This window comes from Panthera tigris, chromosome E2, assembly GCF_018350195.1.
Source record: "Panthera tigris isolate Pti1 chromosome E2, P.tigris_Pti1_mat1.1, whole genome shotgun sequence".
In the NCBI taxonomy this organism is placed as follows: domain Eukaryota; kingdom Metazoa; phylum Chordata; class Mammalia; order Carnivora; family Felidae; genus Panthera; species Panthera tigris.
In genome coordinates this window covers 20,068,403-20,092,860 of record NC_056674.1, presented here as the reverse complement: position 1 = coordinate 20,092,860, position 24,458 = coordinate 20,068,403, and the positions used below count along the sequence as shown (strand labels likewise).

General features: G+C 47.1%; 1 protein-coding gene across 1 annotated transcript in view; it reads right to left on the bottom strand.

Annotated features, from left to right (window-relative positions):
* Positions 1-24,458, bottom strand: part of RHPN2 (rhophilin Rho GTPase binding protein 2) — a 59,208-nt gene that overhangs the window by 34,443 nt on the left and 307 nt on the right. The window contains exon 2 of the mRNA XM_042968064.1: positions 11,762-11,877. Coding sequence (XP_042823998.1) covers positions 11,762-11,877 — 116 coding nt within the window. The remainder of the gene's footprint in view (positions 1-11,761; positions 11,878-24,458) is intronic.

Sequence of the window (24,458 nt, the reverse complement as noted above, 5' to 3'; positions counted from 1 at the left end):
CCCAGGATTCTCACAAAGGACACACTTAATTCCTCTGGCAGAGTGTTGACAACACGTGTGAAATGCTGTCTACTAAGGAAGCTCATTTGAGACATAGTGCCCCAGGTTTTTACTAGGGATTGGTAGGTAGGCACTTCTGTCTAGCATGTTCCAAAATTCCAGACTCCCAGAAGGAAAGCAGGTATCCAGCAGAAACAACACTGTTTGTGCAAACAGCTCAGGCACAGTGAACCATTCTTATCAGTTCTGGAAACGGTGGGAACTATCCTGAAATTAAGTTTGCAGACACCGGCCAAGGGACAACCTTGCAAACAGGCTTTCTAAGGATAGCTGTCTCAGGCCTGCTCTGATAACTCTTTTCTGCACAATCAGCAAAAAATAAACCTCAATCTAAATCTTATACCATACATAAATATTAAGTCCAAATGGATCAGAGACTTCAATATAAGAGCCAAAACTCTACTACCTCTAGAAGAAAATATAGGGGCACCCTGGGTGGCTCAGTCGGTTGGGCGTCCGACCTTGGCTCAGGTCAGGATCTTATAGTTTGTGAGTTTGAGCCAGGCACCAGGTTCTATGCTGACAGCTCAGAGGCTGGAGCCTGCTTCAGATTCTGTGTCTCCCTCTCTCTCTGCCCCTTCCCTGCTCGCGCTCTGTCTCTCTGATTCAAAAATAAATACACATTAAAAAAATTTAAAAATATATACACATATAGAAGGAAATCTTTATGACCTTGGGCCGGGCAATGTGTACTTAGCTATACACCAAAAGCATAATCCATAAAAGAAGAAATCGAATTGGACTCTCTCAAATTTAAAAACTTCTGTGCTTCAGAAGATACCATTAAAAAAAACAAAACAAACGCAAGCCATAGCCTAGGAGAAAATATTTGCAAATTATATATCTAATAAAAATTCGTATCAGATACATTAAGAGTTTCTCAAGTAATAAAAAGACAATACAATTTTTTTAATGGGCAAAGATTTTTTTAATGAAGGAATAATTGACAAACATTATCTTAATTTCAGGTATAAAACATAATAATTCAATATTTATATATATTGCAAAATGATCACCACAAACAATATTTGTCAGCATAGTTACAGGTTTTTTTTCTGTGTGATAAGACCTTTTAATGTTTACTCTCTTAGCAACTTTAAAATATGCAATATGTTGTTCTTTTTTGAGAGACAGAGCATGAGTAGCAGAGAGGCAGAAAGGGGGGGGGGGGGTGGAGAGAGAGGATCCCAAGCAGGCTCTGCACCATCAGTGCAGAGCCCAACAGGGAGCTCGAACCCATAAACCATGAGATCGTGACCCAAGCCGAAATCAAGAGTCAGGCGCTCAACCAACTGAGCCATCCAGGTGCCCCTGCAATACAGTATTATTAACTATAGTCACTATGCTGTACATTACATCCCCATGACTTATTTTATCACTGATAAAATCTAGCAACATTCCATCTGTCTTCTGTCTCCATGAGCCTTCTTTTTTTTTCAATAGAGATTCCACATGTACATGAGCTCATATGGTATTTCCCTGTATGACTTATTTCACTTAGCACAATGCCCTCGAGGTCCGTCCATATTGTCACAAAGGTTAAGATTTTGTGCTTCTTGATGGTCAAATTGTATTACACGGTGTGTGTACAAATACCACGTCTTCTTCATCCATTCATCCATTGGTGGACACTGAGGTTGTTTCCGTATCTTGGCTATTACAAATAAGACTGCAATGAACATGGGGGTGCAGATATCTTTTTGAGTTAGTGATTTTGCTCTCCTCACATAAATACTCAGAAGCAGAATCGCTGGATCACATGGTAGTTCTATTTTTAATTTCTTTAAGGGAACTCCATACTCTTTTCCATAATGGCCGCACCAATTTATATTCCCACCAACAGTGAATGAGGGTTCCCTTTTCTCCATGTCCTCACCAACACTTGTTATATCTTCTCGTTTTGATAATAGCCGTTCTAACAGGTGTGAGACCTCATCGTGGTGTTGATTTGCCTTTCCCTGATAATGAGTGATGTGGAGCATCTTTTCATGCGTCTGTTGGCCAGTTGCATATCTTCTTTACAAAAATGTCTATTCAGGTCCTCTGCCCATTTTATAACCGGACTGTTTGTTTTTGTGCTGTTGAATTTACGAGTTCTTTCTGTATTTTGGACATTAACCCCTTATCAGATGTACGAATTACAAAAACTTTCTCCTATTTAGTAGGTTGCCTTTTCATTCTGTTGATGGTTTCCTTGCTGTGCAAAAGCTCTGTGGTTTGATGTAGCCCCACTTGTTTTTGGCTTTTGCCGCCTCTGCTCCTGGTGTCAAATGCAAAAAATCACGGCCATGATCAATGTCGAGGCTTACTCCCTATGTTTTCTCCTAGGAATGTTATGGTTTCAGGTCTTATATGCAAGTGTTTCATCCATTCTGAGTTAGTTCTTGTGCACGGTGTAAGACAGCGGTCCAGTTTCCCCACCGCTAAGAGACTATCCTTTCCCTATTGTATACTCTTGCCTCCTTTGTCATAAGCTGATTGGCCATATATGCGTGGGCTTATTTCTGCACTCTATTCTGTTTCATTCATCTATGTGTCTGTTTTTACACCGGTACCATACTGTTTTGATTACTACAGCTTTGTGATATAGTTTGAAATCAGGAAGCGTGATGCCTAGAGCTTTGTTCTTCTTTCTCAAGACTGCTTTAACTATTCTGGCTCTTTTGTGGTTCCAAAGTTTTAGAATTGTTTTATCTATTTCTGAAGAGTGCCATTGGAATTTTCATAGGGACTGCAGCAAATTTGTAGATTGCTTTGGCTGTATGGACATTTTAACAATACTAATTCTTCCAATCCATGAGCCTGGAATGTCTTTCCATTTATTTGTACCTTCAATTTCTGTCATCGGGGCCATAGTTTCTAGTGAACAGGTTCACTTCTTTTGTTAAACTTATTCCTAGGTATTGTGTTATTTTGGATGCAATTGTGAGTGGAATTGTTTTATTTTCTCTTTCTGGTAATTTGTTATTAATGTATAGAGATACAACAGATTTCTGTATATTGATTTCATAGCCTGCAACTTTCTGAATTCATAAAATGTACAGAAGATCTGAATACACATTTTATTAAAGAATATATCAACTAATCAACACACAAAAAGACGCTGAATGTCATCAGACAATATAGGGAAATACACACTAAAACCAGGATGAGATACCAATACACGACTTGACTGGCTCTGATGAAAAAAAAACAATAACAAGCATTGGTGAGGATGCAGAGAAACAGGAACCCTCATACACTGCTGAAGGCAAATGACACAGCCACCTTGGAACAAACAGCTGGGTAGTTTCTAACAATGACAAACATACACTTACCATACAACTGCATATTCCACTGCTAGGAGTCTATGAGAGAAATGAGAATTTATGTCCCAACAAAAAGCCAGATAGCCAAAAAGAGAGAAAAATCCAGGCATCCATCCATTAACTGGCAAGCGGATAAGCAAAATGTGACACATCCATAGAATGGAATGGTTTAAGTGATATGAAGGAATGAACTTTACCCAAGTCTTCAAAGCAGAAGTTTGGACACTTCGTGGAAGACTTTACAAGTGCATTTTACAGATTAGGAATCACTGCAAAACTAACAGTTAACAACCAAGTACTGAGCCAGGCCTTGCTGAGTACGTTCCCACGAGCCATCCTGGTCATGGTCATTGGTCATTCCTCAGACCAGCTACTAGAACTTCCTCATTTCACACATGGGAACACCCGAGGTCCATCAGCCAAGAGCTCCAGCCAGCCAGCGAGACAGTACCGGGTCACCTTCCCCTCCCCAGCTGATGAAAATCCAGCCACCTGTCTTGTGCTTGCTTTGCTCACCTGCTGTCTTTCCTCCAGAAAATAAAATGCTAAACCATTTCCCCTACAGTGTGCCCTCTCCACTGGGGTTCTTCCTGCCTTGTCACATATTTGAGCCCATCAGTTTCTCTCCATGATGTATTTATACGTTTTCTCTCCCTTCCTTCACCAAACTCCTGCTTTTTTTTTTTTAATGTTTTTATTTACTTTTGCAGGAGAGAGAGACAGAGCATGAGCGGGGGAGAAGCAGAAAGAGGGGGAGACACAGAATTTGAAGCAGGCTCCAGGCTCTAAGCTGTCAACACAGAGCCCGATGTGGGCTTGAACTCATGAACTGTGAGATCATGACCTGAGCCAAAGTCAGATGCTTAACCGACTGAGCCACCCAGGCGCCCCACCAAACTCCTGCTTCTTGAACCCACACACTTATGTCACACCTCCTCAGAAAAAGCCATGCTTGACCCTGGCAGTAGATATGATGACACTGGTGCTTTTACTGCTCCTGGTTGGTAAGCCTTTACACGTACACGTCTGAGCTCCCCAGCTGGGCAATGAGATATTGGAAGCTCAGTTCGGTGAAGAGCATTGGTGTGGGAATTCTGAGGGGGTTGGAGGGGGTGAAGCATGATTACCAGTAAGAAACACATTTTGTACACAACACAGTAGATCCATACACAAACATACTCTCTAAAACAAAAGTCGCACAAACCAAACCATTCATATGATGCACACCAATTATTCTATTCTAATAGCTTACTTTTTTAAAAAAACAGTAATATTTGCAACTCTCCAATTCTGAATCTCTGACTGCAACTGGGTGCCCAACACTTCAGTTCAGTACCTCCAGGTTAAAGGCTCAATGCCACAAGACTGCCACCATGTCAGGTGCCAGCCACAAGGTTTGCAGGGGGAGGGGCACCCGTACTTATGACCAACCAGCTACAAATCAAGGGTTCCCACAACACCCTTCTATGATAATTCACCAGAATGACTCAGAAAACTCAGGAAAACACTTTACTTACATTTACTGTGGTTTATTTTAAAGGACACAGCGTAAGAGCAGTCAGATGGAACAGACCCATAGGCCAAGGAGGCGTGAGTAGCTTCCACGCCCTCTCCAGGCACGCCACCCTCCTGGCACCTTGATGTGTTCGCCAATCTGGAGGCTCACAAACCTCACTGTGGGGGGGTTTCATCACTTCATTATGTGGGCACAGTTGATTAAATCATTGGCCATCGGTAACTGAACCCAATTTTCAACCCCTTTCCCTTCCCCAGAAGTTCAGGGGTAGGGACTAACGCTCTAATCGGATTTGGTCTTTCTGGTAAACAGACTGTATCTTGAAGGCTCCCTTCCCCCATAAGGAGTCACCTCATTAACATACAGAAGACAGGAGATTCCAAGAGTTTTAGGAGCTCTGTGCCAGGGACGAGGCACAGAGACCAAATATATATACTTATGTGTGTATATATATATAAATGTATATATATATATATGTGTGTATATATATATATACGTATATATATATGTGTATATATATATATGCATATATATATACATACACACACGTGTATATATATATATATATATATATACACACACATATATATACGTACGTATATGTATACGTATTTTTTTTAAGTAGGCTGTATGCCCAATATGGGGCTTGAACTCATAACCCTGAGATCAAGAATCAGTCATGCTCTACAAACTGAGCCAGCTAGACACCTCCCCCAACAAATACCTATTTTTTATAACACTACAGCAACCCAATGACTGGATTTCATTACACACCATGGGTCACAATCTGCCGCTTGTAAAACCTGTACTACAAAGATGTTTCTGAGAACGTGACTGATTCACGAGCTGATAATGCCCACAAGGACACAAGGAAAGAAATCCTCCCAACCCCTGGTATTGGGAACGGCTTCTTTGTAGCAACTGGTTTGCCTCTGGCTGAACCAACGGGTATGAGAAGCCTTCCAAGTCACATTCCCCTCTCCATGCTGCCTGCAGGAAGCTCACAGACAAACTGTGGCCCATGTCTACCAAAGGATATAGGAGTTATAACGAAAAACAAGACCCCGGCCTTCTAGTTCTTTCCGTTTCACCTGGAAACTGGCATTGTCTTTTCTGAAAAAAGTGGCAGAATAAAGACCACTCTCTAGAAGAAATGGGGGGTGGGCTGGTCCTCTGCAACAGAGTGGATCCAACTTAAATATAACAATTTTCACCCTAAGGTCCTTGCCCAAATACCTGCAGGACCCCCAAACAGGCCAACTCTGGATTTTTCCTCCTCTATATATTGATTTGCCCCTTCTCTTCCCTCTTGATTTGGCAATTTGAGATTTAGGATGCAACAAATCGGCAAGCTGCTCTTTGGACGTGGACCTCTGTATGGGTCACTCTGGAAAAAGTTGTTGGCCAAGTAGGGCCTCAGAGTCAGTTTCACAATGCTACCTTTGGGTACAACGATGAATAGGAAACCAACCCTAGAGTGTGAGGTGCTTCTAGTACAGATAATGATTTTTCACTGGTGGAAGGGGGTTTCTCAAATAAGGTAAATCAACTGAACATGGTGTATGTGCCCAGATCCCCTGTGCCCAGGCTGGGGGAATAGTCTGGGTTAACATACAAAAATGGAACCAGCTGGCTCAAATTAGGAATTAAAACCAGGGCCCGTCTCCTCAATACTGATGCTCTGCACCTGGGCTACCTTCCACTTCTATGGAAGAACATGGCTTTTTTCGCACCTTTCCCTTGGGTGCAAACTTCCTCTGAGAACCTTGTGGTCTGGTAACTGATGTTACAACTGAAAGAGGCCTCGGGGGGGCTTGGTGGCTCAATCAGTTGAGCGACTCTTGATTTTGGCTCAGGTCATGATTCCAGGGTCATGGGATCAAGCCTTGCGTCAGGCTCTGCACTGAGTGTAGAGCCTGCTTAAGATTCTGTCTCTCTCTCTCTCTCTCCCTGCCCCTTTCACCCACTCTCTCTCTCTCATAAACAAACAAACAAACAAACCAAAAGAGCACTTGAGGCCAACCAGGATGAAGCAAAAGTGTGCTTTGGCCCAGGTCCCCCACGGCCTCCCTCAGGCCCGGACCACCAGGGAAAGGCCCCTTCCCTTGGATGTTTCATCAAGAGCATGCACGTGTTCCAAAAGTCAAGAACGAGAAGGTGTCTCACTGCCTCTCTCTGAGTGATGAACCCAACAAGTGTGAACAGGAAAGGAAGGCCATATTCAAATTATTTCCTGAGGCTACTGACTACATCCACGCATTCTCCTCTGTCTGAATTTGGAGCTGCCGAGACCTTTCCCACCCTAAGAAGCCCCCACATGATGATGGCTTGTGTCTCCGCTCCAAATCCAAAATTTCTTCAACGTCCTGTGTTTTGTCTTAAAGCTGCGTGTGAATTTTGAATGTTGACCCCACGGAACTCCATTTACTTTAGTGGAACTTTTTTCTGTCCTATCTTTCAGTAAAATGGTCCCCTCAGGAACAGGCATGTTGACAAGCACCAAGACTTGCACCAGCTTCGGAGACCTTACTGAAACGGTCTGACCTTAATCCATCTGTCCCCAAATCCTGCAAGTACCACCTGGCGGCCCCATGTGGCCACCCAGCTAAGGCGGCAGATCAGCCGGTCTGGCAGGACATCTGCTCCCAGCATAGGAAGGCAGGCCTCAGGATTGCTGCGAGCCCCAAAGGTCTTGGGGGGTTCACACACCCCACTGCACGTACACCAGCCTCTATCAGAACCGACCGTGTGAGCGGTCACTAACCTCAAGTTATGCTCATTACCGCTGAGGCTGCCCCTGGTCACCTCTGCCCAGCACGTCATGACCCTCCGGTCCAGGGGTTGCAAACTGGAGGTCCAGGGACTAGTTCATTTGGTTCTCAGGGTGTGATTTTTTTCCCCTTTTGAACTATGTGCCAATATTTAAAAACTCAAATATCAGAAGATTAAAAAAAAGAAAAATAAAAAGGAGAGAAAAACATCAGATCTCTATCTTCTGGAAAAAAACCAAAAAACCGAAGGTCCGGCAATCCTGGCTGCGCCCCCACGATGAGGCAAACTGCACGTAGTCCCTCTGGAGAGAGTATGCACTCTGTACTTCCCCACTGTCCCCACCACTCCCTACTGCCCCGCAGCACCAGGTCTGGCCCCCTCCACTCTTTCCTGAGCCGGCCTGGCCTCTGTAAGCCTCACAGTGGGCCAGTCCTGCTCCAGTCCAAAGCTCCCAGTACAAGAGGGGAATCTGAACCCCAAAGATGTTAAATGACCCGCCCTCGTTCAAAGGCCCAGTTAGTTAAAGCTAAACCATGTGGCAAGTTGCTTTTAATGTTACAAAGACCATCTCTGTTTCAGAGAAACAACATCACATTTCTACCCCAGCTTTTCTCCAGGGAGGGCAGGGTTCTAAGAAAAGAGAGAGAATATTGTCCTTGCTTAGCCTGGAAAAGTACATTTAAAATATCTGCTATCTTCCTAATCAAACCTCAGGAAGCTCATGGACTCTAGGCCGATATGGCTCAGAGGAGGAGGAGGGAGACCTTGAAGGGGTAGAAAGCCTGGCTCCTGCCAGGGCCTACCCAGCGTCGCAGCCCCCTACCAATGCAGGTAAAGCACTGGGACCCTTGCCTTCCTGTGTTTTGGGGGACGCTTTCCCAAAGGCCACCCCACCCAGTTCCAACTGCTCGATCTTTATCTGAGGTCTATGGAGGGACATCCGGGAACCTGAAAACAGGTGCACAGGATAGCGGGGCTCAATTTATGACTTAAACTACCCCTTGTTGGCAGGGACAGCCACCTAATCAGATACCCAGGCCACCTAATCAGACACCCAGGAACAGCCACGGGGCCAGAGCTGGACTTGGCTGAACGCCTTATTTGTTTTTGGGAAACCGTTGGTGCCATGAAGTCAGATTAATAAATACCTTTAGGGTTCCCTCTCCCAACAGTCTCCAGAAAGGGCCACTCTGAACTTTTAGGTCAGGTCACTTCGAAAATCATTAACAACCCCACCCTACCCCCACCCTGCCAGCTCAACAAATGCTAACTTGACAATGAGCTTGAACCACTGGGTCTCAGAGGCTGTTTGCTGGTGTCATTAAAAGAGCAAGACAGACCAAAAAACAACAACAACAAAAAAAAAACTACCCTGGTTTGTGCCTTAGAAACGCCAAGGCCCCTGTTCAGAGAGGGCCTCCCTGACTGGCCTGTTTCTAAGGCTGCACCACACTGTCAACCTCTAGCCCATTCCCTTTTCATCGACACCCTAGAAAGCATCACCTCTGACATGACTGGACCTGTTTGCTGTTAGGAAGGTTCCCCCCACAAGAGATTAAGCATCATGAAAGCAGGGATTCGTTTGCAATGCCAGCAGCCTTCTCCTCTTGCACCTCAAACAGTGCCTGCTACTTCCTAGGCACTCAAGAAATTCACTTCCTGGGTGAATGACAGGCCAATCAACTGTAGTCTGCTCCTAGGGAGCCACAGACTCAAGGCTGCCTGCCTGCCCCCCAGAGCCACAGGGCTGGCCTCTCAGAAATGTCAACCAAAACCCATAGCCACAAATCACACCAGGGGGAAGGCGCCTACACCCTTCCCGGCACAGCAAGCCCAGCCCATGGCCTACACTCCTGAATCAGAGCCCCTCCTAAGCTGTGCCGGCCACTACACTGCAGACCTGATGGTCCCCAGGTCCAGATTTCTCTGGGGACAGGGACATTGCCAGACATTTTAAAAGATGAAATGTTGGGGCACCTGGGTGGCTCAGTTGGTTAAATGTCTGGCTCTTGATTTTGGCTCAGGTCACAATCTCATAGTTTCATGAGTTTGAGCACAGAGTCTGCTTGAGATTCTCTCTCTCTGTCTCTCTCTCTCTGCCCCTCCCCCACTAGCACTCTTTCTCAAAAATAGGTAATACATTTTAAAAAGTTTAAAAATAATAAAATAAAATACAAGGTGAAATGTTGTGGGGCGCCTGGCTGGCTCAGTCAGTGGAGCATGCGACTCTTGATCTCAGGGTCATGAATTCGAGTCCCACGCTGGGTGTAGAGAGTACTTAAAAATAAGTAAATAAACTGGGGCATTTGGGTGGCTCAGTCGGTTGGGCGTCTGACCTTGGCTCAGGTCATGATCTCACAGTTGGTGAGTTCGAGCCCCGCGTCGGGCTCTGTGCTGACAGCTTAGAGGCTGGAGCCTGCTTCGGATTCTGTGTCTCTCTCTCTCTCTTGCTCTGTGCCCCTTCCCTGCTTACGCTCTGTCTCTCTGTCTCTCTCTCTCTCTCAAAAATAAATAAAAATTAAAAAAAAAAAGAGAGAAAAAAATAAGTAAATAAACTTAAAAAAAGAAAAAAAGGTGAAATGTTGTAAGTTTCCTAGTCTCCTCCGGTAACAATTTAGCTTCTACCCTGCTCCAGAAGTAGCTGGAGGAGAGGTTCCCGGAAGCCTGGCCACCCCAGGACTTGCGCTCTCTGCTAGTCCACGAGTATCAATGCCTACACGAGGCACAACACTATTGTTCCCGAGTCAGCGGCAGGTTCAGGTGGTTGGTGATATTATCTTCTTGGCCTTTGCAGGATTTCACACGAAAAATGAATAAAAGTAATTCATGTCCTTCATAAAAGAACACCCAAACACTGGAGGCGGTAACATTACGGGTAAGAGTCACCTCCACCCCATCCCTGGGCTTGATCCCAAGAGGCAACTCTAACGGCTTCTTTCTTCATACTTTCTGGAAAAAGCCTATGCGTGCACAAAAGCGAACATACAAACCCTTTAAAATACACATATAGGGCACCTTCTTTTTCCCTCACCTAGTAGCTCAGACAGCTTTCCTAGGGAGCAAATACAGATGGATTCTGAAAGTTTACCCTAAGTTCATGATCAGAAACCCTCCTCCTGTCTTTCCTGGGTGCTCAGGTGAGCAGCCCGTGTGGAGGAGATGATCATGCTGCTTGTACATATCTGTGACCATCAGACTACTGCAGCTCTGTTGTGAACACCTGGTTTGGTGTATTTGTCTTTCCCAATAGCCTCTGGGCTCCCAAAGGCCTCCAACAGTGCAGGTGACCCATTGGGAACACCCATTATCCACATCCTGCCAGGTTTCCGGGTTCCCTGCCAGGTTTCCAAGCTCCAGGTCCCTACAAGCGCCCTGCATCTCTCTCTGAGTCTCCAGGGGGCACCTGTCTCACTTGGCCAGGCAGCAGGCACGGCGCCTACCCTGGCTCCCCATGCAGAAGGTAGCATGGGGCTGACAAGAGTGACCCCCAGAAACTCTGAAGGAAGAAGAAAAGTCTGCACCCTTTATACACAAGGGGAGGCTGACACACTGCCTTGTGTTGCACTGAGGGGTGTAGGGAGGGCTTCCAGCTGCCTATGACACAGGTAAAGCTTCACTGAGTTCTATGCTTCGTAAGTAACTATTTCACCACCAGAGCATAATAATGAGGGCCCCAAGGCCATGGGATTGTACTGGGGCCTCTCATTGGAGGGCTGGACACTGGCAACAGAAATGTCCCTTTCCCTCCCTCCTGCCTTCCTTTCTACATCCAACACTTACCAAGCAGTGATTCTAGACCAGGCATGGTTTCTCCACTAGACAACAGAGAAAACGGACGGACAAGTCCCAGAGAAAGCAGAGAAAACAAACAGGAATGTGATCATTGGCTTCCCCCATCCCCAAACACACAAACAGGCGGGGTAAAATACTTGTCTGTAACATAATCAAGCTCCAGGCAAGGAAGGGCCTGCTCCAGGCGCCAGAAACAAGGAGGGAACCCAAAGTTAAAACCGAGAGCTAGAGAGGAAGCCAAGCAGGCCAAGGAGTTTAGGGATGGATAGGCTCCGGGAGAGGCGGGCTCCCCGCTGAGGCAGCAGACACTTACTTCAGAAGGTTTTCTGCTCCTGTTCTCATCCTCACGGCTTTCAGGATCTGCTGGTTCAAGGCAGCCCTTTGATTCTGCAGTTTGCTTCGGCCAGTTTGTGCAAGGGGATTGCAACCCTAAAGGAAAATGAGAGATGACCCTTCAGAAGTCAGCCACTCTAAAAATGACAGTGTTTATGGGGCGCCTGGGTGGCTCAGTTGGTTAAGCGTCCGACTTCGGCTCGGGTCACGATTTCGTGGTTCGTGAGTTTGAGCCCCGCATCGGGCTCTGTGCTGACAGCTTCGGATTCTGTGTTTCCCTCTCTCTCTCTGCCCCTCCCCCACTCACACTCTGTCTCTTCCTCTCTCAAAAATAAATAGAACATTAAAAAAATAAATAAATAAAAATGACAACATTTAGAGGCACCTGGGTGTCTCAGTCGGTTGAGTGTCCAACTCTTGATTTCAGCTCAGGTCATGATCTAGTGGTTCGTGGGATGGAGCCCTACACTGGGTTCTGCACTGACAGCTCGGAGCCTACTTGGGATTCTCTCTCTCCCTCTCTCTCTGCCCCTCCCCTGCTCTCATGCACTCTCTCTTGCATGCACATGTTCTCTCTCAAAATAAATAAACTTTAAAAATAAAAATGACAACATTTAAGTAACAAATGTTTTAAAAACGAGCCTTTTCTGAAAATAAAAGTAACATCAAAATGGAAAATACATAAAATATTGAAAAATATAAAAGAAAATAAAAGTCACTAATAACGATCCAACTCCAAAACAGCCACTGCGAATTGGTTTCTTTCCTGCTCATGTATTTTATGTGCATGTCATTATTTTTCACATTAGTGCAATGTTGGGAGTTCCCAAGACCAGCCCCACGTTCAGAGATTCACTAAGGCTCACAGGACTCAGCACATAGTTGCACTCACAGCTATACGACAGCAGCTTAGTAAGGACCCAGAGCTGGATCACAGAGGAAAAGACATGGGTAGAGTGTGGAACAATCCATGTGCAGGCTTCCTTATGCTTCTCCCTCCCCTGGAGGGGGGGAGGGAGTCATGCAGAGCACCTTCTTCCCCCAGCAACAAAAATTCAGCAACATGAATGAGATGTCACTGTCCAGGTTAGAAAATCGATGCCCAGGGATTTCACCGGGAACTGATCACAAAGGCACCCCGTGCCTGGCATGTGCCAAAATTCCAGACTCGGGGCAGGAACACTCCCAGCAGGTGTTCATCATAAACCACCCGGTTGGTGCCATCAGTCTAGGGGAAGTGAGCCGACCTTGTCAGTTAGGGATGGAGGGAACGCTCCCAAGAGCCAGGTTCCCAGATACCAGGCAGGGGACAGCCTTGCAAGCAAACCTCCCTGATAGCAGCCTCAGACCTGCTACATTAACTCTCTTCTGCAGACTGGCACATAACAGCTTATCCTAATTCCTCACTTAACACTCTATTATGAAACTTCCCTGCTATGGAATGTTTCTTGAAACCATGATTTAACAATTGCATAATACCATCTTTTTTTAAGAATTTACCATTTCCTTAGACATTTACATTGCATCCAAGTATCTGCTATTATTTGGTGCATATTTGTAAACATGAATCTCGATGAACCTCTACTTTTTTCTTTAAGGTATATTTCTAGGGCAGGTATGGCCCTAGAAACCTCTTAAAGACCTCCAGTGCACCCCAGCCCAATTATCCTCCAAGAAAGAAAGCCACTCTCTGTTCTCTGCCCCTTCTCCCCACCAGCCTTAGGCAACCACAAATCTATTTTCTGTCTGTACACATTTGCTTATTCTGGACATTTCCTACAAATGAAATTTTACAAAAATAATGTCTTTTGGAATGGGCGTCCTTCACTTAGCATGATTTTTCAAGGTTCATCCATGTTGGAGCTTGTACCAGTACCGTATTCCTTTTTGCCCCTAACTAATCCCCCATTATATGAATATACCACATTAATTTATCCATTCATCACTTGACGGACATTTGGGGATGTTTTCGCTTTTTGGCTGTTATGAATAGGGCTGCTTATTTGTGTATACATTTTTATGTGGCTGTTTTTATGTTTTTCTTTCTCTTGGCTATAGACCTAGGAGGGGAACTGTTGTGTCAGTGGTTAATTTGGGGCCTACCCATTTGAGGAACAGTCAAACTATTGTCCAAAGTGGCTACACCATTGTACATTCCCACCAACAGTGGAGGAGGGTTCCAATTTCTCCATACCATCAATAATACTATTTTTCTTCTAACAGACAATCTGTGTGATATCTCCTTATGGTTTGGATTTGCATTTCCCTGATCGTTAAAAATGTTTAATGTCTTTTCATGTGCTTATTGACCATTTGTGAATCTTCCTTGGAGAAATATCAATTCAGATACTGGCCCATTTTAAATGGAGCTGTCTTTCTGTTGTTGAGCTGAAAAGTATTATTTTAAAAAAATTTGTTTTAACATTTATTTATTTTTGAGAGCCAGAGAGAAACAGAGCATGAGCAGGGGAGGGGTAGAGAGAGAGAGAGAGATACGGAATCCGAAGCAGGCTCCAGGCTCTGAGCTGTCAGCACAGAGTCCGACGTGGGGCTCAAACCCACAAACCGCAAGATCATGACCTGAGCTGAAGTTGGACGCTTAACCGACTAAGTCACCCAGGTGCCCTGAAAAGCATTAATCTTTGCCAAGTTGCTATGCAACTTGGAACAGGTATCCTATTCTAACAATTTGCATTTATTATTGGTAAAGGCAAACTTATTTTTTTATATATTATTGATCACCTGAAATTTTTTAAAATTTATTTTGAGAGAGAGAGAGAGAGAGAGAGAGAGAGTGAGCGGGAGGGGCAAAGAGAGGGACAGAGGGAGAATTCCAAGCAGGCTCCATGCTGAGCATGGAGCCTGATGCGGGGCTTGATTCCATGACCTTAAGATCATGACCTGAGCCAAAATCAAGAGTCGGAAGCTCAAACCGACTGAGCCACCCTGGTGCCCCAAGGATTCACTCTGAAATGTTTAAGAATTTTAACCTAACAGTGTTCTTCCCACCCCAGCTGGTAAAATCCCTGCAATCTGAGTGAGGGCTCTGTTCCTTTTAGAGGCTTATCTTTAGGTCCTGCCCACAGAGGGTGCCGTGGTTACGGCCCAGGAATGGCTGGTGGGCAGCACTCCGTGAAAAGATGCCCTTTCTCTCCAGTTGTGTCACTGCCTTTCCGCTTGGCCCCACCTCTGCCCAAGCCAGGTCTGTGGCCTCCACCCCAAGGAAGAAGGAGTTATTCAGAGCCCTAATCTCAAGGATTCCCCATATCAGTGGCCTTTGGACTAGTGGGTCAGACCCGGGTTAATTTACAATGCTTCTCCTTCCACAAGATTTCTCATTCTTACTCACTAGGATTCGAATTACACAGATATTCAGAATCTGATTTGGACTGGTCTTAAAAGTTAACATCTTTAAAACCACCCAATGATCTCTGATTCAAAATAAAAGTCAGAAAACTATCTTTTTCCAGATATAAGATTAAAAGGTCTTTACTGTTAAGCTAATGGAATATTCAAGGCCTAAACTAATGGCCCTCCTCTTTCCTTTATACTTTCTAAAATTACTATGAAGGGGTAGCTTTATCTGGATGGCTTCATCTGACTCAAAAATCACATGGTTCACCCCAAGCTGTGTTCCATTTTACAGAGAAGCTTTAATAACGAATTCCTTTATGGACACTCCCAGAGCTAAGATAAGCTGCCATTCCAGTTCACGGATAAGAACTTTTTCCTACTCCTATACTCTACCCAACTTCTGGCTAGCCCACAGATGCGGAGTCAAGTTCCTAGATAAGAGAGAGGAATGCTTAGGATTAGATATGACTGAGTAATTAGAACCAAAATGACATTACTTCTTACTGACAGGTAGGAATGCTGGGCCAGCTGGAAACACTAGGAACACCCACAGGACTGTGGAAGCTTCTCAGAGCCCCAAGAAGCAAATCTGGGCAAGACTGCCATAAAGACCCCCTGGCATCTCCAGAAGCTGCCAGCTGTCCACTGGCCCCTTCAGTGGTTCTCTGGGGACCCACAGTCCTCGACCATGCCTCAGTTCTTGGTGGGTTCCTAACGGGATGGAGAGCTTCTGCCAACTGGAACGAAGGTTTGTGCCAGGGCCCAAGGCAGCACCTGTCACACCTGCTTAACCTGGAAACCGGGAATAGGGAGGCGGTGGGGGCAGAGAGCTGAACTGTCCTGGCCTGGAAGGTCATGGTCCACAAGTCCTACAGTGAAGTGAGTCTTTCTGCCACACAGAGTCTGTGTGTGGACATTTGCATCAATGTTAAAATGCCGGAAGACGGTCCAACAGCCAACACCCAGAAAAGCAAATACTGAGTGAGGCCTCAACTTCATCACAGGGCATGTGTCATGAGTCAGACGGCCAGTTGTGGACCGTGCTACAGCATTTGAGATCCCACAGTCCTAAGGTTTGCAGGTTAAGTGAGCTACTCAAGGCAGGGAGGGTGGGAGCCCGACTCGAGCCCACGTCCCTGCTGTCACTCCAAGATGAGCTGTGAGGCAGTCAGCAGCAGGAATGCGGGGCGATGTTGGCTGGGACAGCTTGCCTGCAAACCCCCAGACACCTCTCGCGTGCTTCTCGGCTGAGGGCTGCCCAACATCACTGTGCATACTTTGGGCGCAGTGACCGGGTCCCCCTCTCCCACCTCATAGTCCTTGACACTCAGTGCTCCCCTACCTCCTTTCCAAGGAGAAGAACACTGACCTCATGCTTGCTCAGTTGGAAACTGAAGGCCTCTGGCCCTCAGAGGGACTCAGAGTGAGCACCTGACAGAGGATAATCAGAACTCATGAGGAAGACACCTTCATTTTTCCCCCACCGGCCTTTGCCACCAGCAGGGGAATGTCTCCCCCAAAATGAATACCAGTCCAGGGGGAAGAGACTTGAGAAACTGCTCGTAGCAGCATCTGAGCCCTAGATCAAGCCAGGCCTGAAGCCATTCTTCTGGACTGCTCAGTTAGAGAAGCCAATGCATTCCCTTTCTTGCCTAAACCATTTTTTAAATTGAGGTATAATTTATGTATAATAAAATACATAGATTCTAAATACACAGTTCAATGAGTTTGGACGAATGTATAAACCTCTGGAATCATTACCTCAATCAAACTTTTTCAGGGCACCTGAGTGGCTCAGTCGGTTGAGCGCCCGACTTCGGCTCAGGTCATGATCCTGCAGTTCGTGAGTTCAAGCCCCACATTGGGCTCGCTGATGTCAGCACAGACCCCACTTTGGATCCTCTGTCCCCCTCTCTCTCTGCCCCTCCTCCTCTCACACTCACTCTCTCAAAAATAAATAAACATTAACAAAAATTAGAATATCTTCATCATCCCCAGGCCACCAATACTCTGGTTTCCATCACCATAGACTTTTGCTTGTTCTAGAACTTCATAGAAATGGAATCGTACAGTACATACTCTTCCGTGTCTGGCACATTGTGTTCAATATTATGCTTTGAGACCCATCCACACTGTTGCACTTCTGGGTGGTTTGTTCCTTTTTATTGCTGAGAATTCCATTGTAGGGATGTGCCACAGTGTGTTTATGTGCCATTTTGGACTGGATTTTTCTGGCACCTGCAACTCATTTTTCAATTAGTCCTAATTAGAATCAGTTCACCTAGAGCAAGAACTCCATTTGCCAACATCCCCCTGGCATGCCCTTTGTGAACAGTCACATTGCTCAGCTGGGAAATACGTGTTTAAAAGCGATACCCAGGCACAACTTGGAGGCACTTCATTTGGAAGAAAGGACAAGAGTACTCAACCTTTACCTACAGAGACAGACACTAGGAAAGGGAGAAAGGCCAGGTCACCGGAAGGCAGATGCAGAGAGAGGGACTGGAGCAGTCTTTCCTCCCCCGGCCGGGGTCCCACTCAGGTCAGTGCCTGGTACCTGACTCCCCTCTACCCAGAAAACCGGTATGGGCTCTTCTTCCACAGTCAAAGGTAAAGCTTATGCATGTAGAGGATTTTCCAGCAAAATGAAGGCACAGTGTGAACCTGGGGTCTCCAGGTCAGGTATAAGACTGAGTAGAGGGTGACAGGGCAGGGTCTCCTAGCTAGAGCCCCTCACACAGTTCATGAGTTCAAGACCCGTATCTTGCTGCTGTCAGTACAGAGCCAACTTTGGATGCTCTGTACAAAAGGGCGTGGGAAAGAGGGTACTTTTTGTTGCTCCTATAGTGCAAAGATGTTTTCTATTTTGTCAGCCTTTCTCACTCCTTCCTGATGACGCAATCCCCCACTCAACCACCAAACTTTGGAAAACAGAATTGTTTGTTTACGAGTTAGCCAGAAGCTGTCAACCAGAAAGCACCAAAATAGCACGCAGTACCCTGCAATACACACATACATCTAATTTAACTTCTCGCCATGCTGGAGATTCAGGGCACGTTGGATGAAACAGAATCTAGCTTTTCCACATCCATTAAAATTAAAATGAAAGTCTAGCGTTTTTCAAGAGCCCTCCTGCCCTTCCAGGATCCCTGCCAGGAGCCGGGGTGGCAAATCACAGAGCACCTGCTTTTCTCCAGCATTCCCAACCATTCACAAGGGGGGTGGGGAGGCCACAATATGAAATCAGCACTTAGCCATGATCCTTCACTAAAGGCTCCCTGCAGTCACTTCTACTAGTCTTTATCAACACCTCCTGCGCACCACTCACAGTTACTGTGCAACCTGTTGAATGAGTAACAAAGCTTTTACCATCACCCAAATCTCCATGGATCAAATATATTTCCAGTCCCACCTGATGACCTGCTTATTTCACCCGGTCGGATGCACTCACCCACAGCTAACAGTTCCTGTCTGCAAAGCGTGTCTGCGTGGGAGAAGGGCTGGTATGTGTGTGTGTGTGAATTTGTACATTTTTGTAATGACTTTTTTCTGCAATTACAATAATTCATGTTACTTTTACAAGACATATAACAAGGGAGAAAAAGAACTTTTTTTTTTTTTTTTTAAAGTAGGCTCCATGACCGGCATGGAGCCCAACTCAGGGCTTGAACTCATGATCCTGAGATAGAGACCTGAGCTGAGATCAAGAGTCAGATGCTTAACTGACGGAGCCACCCAGGTGCCCCAAAAAAGGAACTACTCCTCAAGTTCTCCATCACCTGCCCTTTTCTCTTCTTACAACCCAATCAAAACCTGGGACTTTCTAATGGCATATGGCCACACCGAACTGCGTGGGTCTGACCGGAAAGTCCAGAAAGACTCACATCTCTCCTCCTGTCCCTGGTGCTGCAGGTGGGAGACCTCGCTCCCAGCCGGCACCCCTCACCGCCCACTCGGCCAGACACCCCGTCCTGGGGCTGGGCTGCACCTGCAATCCCACCGTCCTCTGTGGCCACCTCCAATGCAGCCTGTCACGAGACTCTAGTACCTGAGCCAAAGAAGGAAGTGGTGACCGGGCTAAAACCAATGCTCGGTATGAACAGGTGGTGTCTTGGGAACCATCCAAATAGCCCCAGGAAGCAGGAGACGTTTATATTGTTACAGCTAGCTCATCATGCTGACTCTCCTCTGAGTCACCCTGAAATTCTGTTTCTGCCAGGGGACCCCTCCTGGCCAGGATCCAGCAACGTGAAGAGGTGCTTGTCATACACAGCCTCTGGGCTGCTAGCGTGTATCAGTGTAGCCAGGCAGACGCTCACCAAGGCCATGATCAACTTGGAGCCAGTCTGGCCTTTAGGACCTGGCTCAGACCATGGTGGTGCATGGGGTGGGGCAGAGGGTAGCATCAGCAGCCTTCACACCCTTCTTCCCATGCAACGGGAGGGGGTCCAGACACCCCGGAAAGCTGGCGCTGATGAGCCTCCATGACCGACACTGAGCACGGCGGACCGGGCCTCACAGAAAGCTCCCCCGCACACATGTGTCTAACGCAGAATTACACTTCACGAAGATGAATGGTGCAGAGGAGGAACCAGGAGGAGTGTCTAGGTTAAAAAAAAAAAAAAAAAAAGAAAAGAAAAGAAAAGAAAAGAATTCTTCCTTTTCTGCTGGAGCCTCAAGGGAAGCCCAGAGTAAACAGGGACCATAAATCAGGACACAGTGAACCTTGGGAGCCTGTCCAGCCTGGAGGCCTCTGTGGACAAGAAACAACTTCTCCTCCAGCTCTGGGGTAGAAACAATGGAGCTAAATTCATTTCGGGTCATTGGTGTTCCCAAAGGATGAAGAGGCAGAGATAAGGACAGACAATACAGCATTTTGTCCTGATTTTCTCCTTCCACAAGGTGCTAAGACCTTTTATGCGGGCCCTTTCAACAGCCCTAGAGAACAGCTTTCTCTAGTTTGTCTCCAAGTGGTTTTCTCTCCTGGCCACGAAGAGGATTTCCTGTGGGTTTTAGGACGAAGGCACCCAGAGAGCTCCAGGGACAAGTGTCCTGGAAACGTACACTCCTCTGCATTAACTATAGGTCGAAACACACACTGTTCCATTCTCCCGCACACGTTCATTAAGATGAGCATGAAAATCTGGGAAAAAGAAGCTCCATTTCCACTGGTCATTCTTTTAAGAAAGCAATTTATAGCTACTGAGCTTGTGCCTCTATTTAAACATATTAACGTGAAGGAAAAACAAAAGGAAAAACCACTGATGGGGCACCTGGGTGGCTCAGTCGGCTGGGCATCTGACTTCGGCTCAGATCATGATCTCACAGTTCGTGAGTTTGAGCCCGTGTCGGGCCCTGTGCTGACAGCTCAGAGTCTGGAGCCTGCTTCGGATTCTGTATCTCCCTCTCTCTCTGCCCCTCCCCCCACTCACACTCTCTCTCAATCTCTCTCAAAAATAAACAAACATTAAAGAAATTAAAAAAAAAAAAAAAAAATCAGTGAGAAGCCAGAGATGAGAGAAACAAAATGCAACTGGCCAGAAAGGATTCTGTGTTTGTTTGTTTTTAACTGGGAGCCCCCCCCCCCCCCCCCCCCCCCCCCCCCCCCCCGAGCTGCCAGCCCAGGAGGCCTGACCTGAGGCCAAGCTGTGTCCGTGCCCTCGGGCTTTCTGTAGAGCCAAGTCCTACACGACCCCAAGAAGATGCTGATTTACTGGGGAACCTCCCTCTCTGCCAATGATGGTCTTGTGCAGGGTCCAGGTCTTGCCGGCAGAGTGAGCTTTTTGGACAATTCATTTCCATTTTGTGTGCGAGTCACACAAAACAGAGTTGAAGCTCTGAATATGGACGCAGACTCCCCCCCAACTTTTTGCACTCTGTTCTAAAGAAGCAGATTCCTATTCAAGCATGGCCTGAGCTATCCGGACAAAGCACCGACTCCCAGCACTGCCCGCACCCCAGGACATGAGGCCCCCTGTGAAGGGCCACGGAGTTGAGTCTGCCCCAGAATCTGACAGGGGTCAGGCTTAGAGCTGTCACTCAATAAATGCTTTTTGAATGAATGGAGCAGAATGGCATTTTCGAGAAAAAAGGGAGGGGAAAGACGATAGGATAAGGAACAGGATGAAAGAGAAGCCTGATTTTAGCAGAAATTAATTTGATCCTCTAAGTGTGCACAAAATCTCCAAAGTCCAAGAACGGGACGGGGGAGCCCACTCTGGTGGCATCTCCAGTCTCAGGGGTCCTCGCTTACTGCCCCTGGTTGGCTCATCCACCCAGTTTGTCCGGCAGCTGCGTCCCAGCCCTGCCCTGCCCCTCACCTCCTGGGACCCCTCCATAGCTTGTTCTCTTTCTCCCCTGAATCTTCAACCTGCCTTCCACCCGAACTTCCTTACCTTCAGCTTTAAAAAGTTGAAAGACTTCCTCATTCTGAAATGAACCTGCCTTCTTGTCTCTCCTCCACCCCCCATCTCACTGCACCCATCACCTGCTCTGCCCTTCTCCCCTCTGCACCCCACCTCACTGGCTTTTGCCCCTGACTCTCTACCCACCCATTGACTAACAAGCCCCTGAATATCTAAATCCAGTATTTTCCAGTGCTCTTCTGATTTGTCAACCCCACCTCTCCATGAAAAAGAATCACTTCTCTCGGCTTCCATAATACTGCAGCCCTTCTGGCTTGCCTCCCATCCCTCTGCCTGCCCCTAAGTGGAAGTATTACTCCTTTCTGTCTTGGGCCCTTCTCACAACACCCCAACTGCCTCCTATACTGGTGCCCCCAGAGCCCCATCTCCAGACAGGGTGTTTTCATGGCTTCCGGGTCCCTCCTCACTGGGACCACCACTTGGATATGTCATGGGGGCCTCAAATCCACCTGCCCCTATACACCAGCCTCCAAGTTGCCCCCACCTCAGTGAGGTGCCTGGCCATCCACCCAGACACCTAGGGCAGACAGCCTGCACTCGTCAGCAGCACCTTCCTCGCCATATCCTAGCCGTTAGCTCTCCCCATCCCATGGACACTGCTGCTGCCCATCATTCTCACCTCCTCACTGGGATCCCTGCCTCCAGCCTGGACTCCTGGTTTAAGTTAGTGGTGCAAGCTGGTCATCAGGGTGGGTGGTGAGGCTGTGTTTACACAGCACTTTATAACTGAAAAGCCAGCAGTGGTCCATCAATGGTATCAGAGCAGAAAGGGCAGAGATGTTGAAAACTTCAGGAAACTAAACCCCCAACTCCTCCCTACCTCCCCACCATTGCCTCTCCCCCATCCCCCACTCGGAGATCGCTCAGCTTTCTGGGGCACGAATCTCTCATGTCTGGTCCTTCTTGAAACACTCTGATGGGTCCCTGAGGTTCCCAGGTTCCTTAGCAGGATGCGTGACCCTGAACAGCCTGGTTCCCACTTATACCTCCACACCCTAGAGGGCTCCCTCACAAGTGCTCACAATTCCATGCCTTTGCCCTTGCTCTTCTGGCTACCTAAAGTGCTCTTCCTCCCTTTCTCACCTGTGGAACATCTACCTCTTTCATTCAGGGAGCATTCGTTTTAGGTCAAACTGGCTCCGATCACAAATTGAGAAAGGTTCACCATCAACACCTTTTATCATTCTGGTACAAAGAACATTCTTTGGGCTGGTATGATGTAGCACTACGATCATTACAAGATCTCCTTTTCTTGTAGAGATGGTTCTAATTGTAAACCAGTGATTCACCTTATTTTATACCCATGATTCTCTCATTTACCACCAGAGACACTGCATCTAAAAAAACACCCAACCAGGACACCTGGCTGGCTCAGTCAGTAGAGCATGCCACGCTTGATCTCAGGGGTTGTAAGTTCGAGCCCCGTATTGGGTGTAGAGATTACTTAAAAATAGAATCTTTAAAAAATAAAATAAAATACACCCAACCTTGCATCCTTTCCTAGTTCCCCCACCAGCCATCCCCTCTCTTTCTTGTGCACATCCTTCCCTGGAACACCTGTTCTGGAAGACTTGGGAATGGAACCCACACAGGCGTTCCACATCTCTTCTACCCCTCCCTCTGTCATCTCCCCCAAATGCTGCCGTGGGTCCAGACTCCCACCTGTTCAGAGAACAAACAATTCAGGAAAGAAATGAAGTCCCAGGAAGAGGCAGCAACTTGCTGAAGGCTACACAGGAATTTTGCCAGGGTGGCAGCCAGGTTCTGGGGCCTGAGGACCAAGATCTAGGGATTCCCAGGCTCCACCTCCTTCTGCAATTCCATGGCCTGTGATCCTCTGCCCCAAATGCCACACATAATTAGAAGTTATAATCCTGTAATTCCATGATGACATCTTTGAACTTAAATATACCTTAAAACTACTCTTTTTTTTTTTAATGTGAAAAGCAATTTAACCAAAAAGAATTTTTCCCACTCTATTGTCACCTGTTTCCAGTCCCCCCCCCCCCGCCCACCCCCTGGGGCCACTGCTCCTCACTGAAGAGAAAAGCCCAAAGTCTGTGTCATGTGGAAGAAGATGCCGAGATCATTTACCGACTGGATCGTTAGGCTTTGAACAATTAAGCATTGACTGAGAAAGTTTCACTTCCCTATTTATAATTACACACTTTGCCTTCGGTCTTATGGGTTATAAAGAAACAATCTCTCAACCCACCGGGTCAAACCTGGCCAACCTCCGAAGGCTATTTTTAGATTCTTTGGAACCTACAAGGAGGCAGGGTGGAAAGTCTCACCATGTCTCCGGGTTCGAAAGCATTTTCATGCCAACCTGCGGGCATCTCAGCGCCCTAGCTCTGCGAGCTGGGGTCGCTTTTGACGGACTGGGCTGCAGGGCTGTTATCCCAGGGCCAGCGGCGCGTACGGAGGGTCGCACGGAAATAACAATCTCCCGCCAAGCCAGCACTCGTAGCGGGTCTTTCCAACAATCCGATAAATACTCTTTAGCATAAAGTGAGCAGGGGCGAGGCCGCGCCCTCATGTCTGCCGCGCGCACTCCCTCCCAGGAGACTTCGGGCAGAAAGGGGGCAACGCAGAGGTCACCTCCCACCGGCAGCTCTCCCTTTCCTTCTAAAAGTCGAAGAAGCGGACACTGGAAGCGTTCTGGAGGCAGAAGGAGAACGCCAAGCCACCTGGGGTGATCTATCTCCACCCCGCCAAGCGCTCGGGTCTAAGGTGGGCTCGGGTCCCAACGTGCAGCAAGGCCGCGGACACCTCCACAACTAGGAATTGATCCCTTCCCCAGGGGCGCGGGATAGTCGGCCGAGGTGACCCGGGGCACCCCTCCGGGCCCCCAGCCTCCTCCGCCACCTGTGCGGGGCAGCCCCAGGAGCCCCTCCC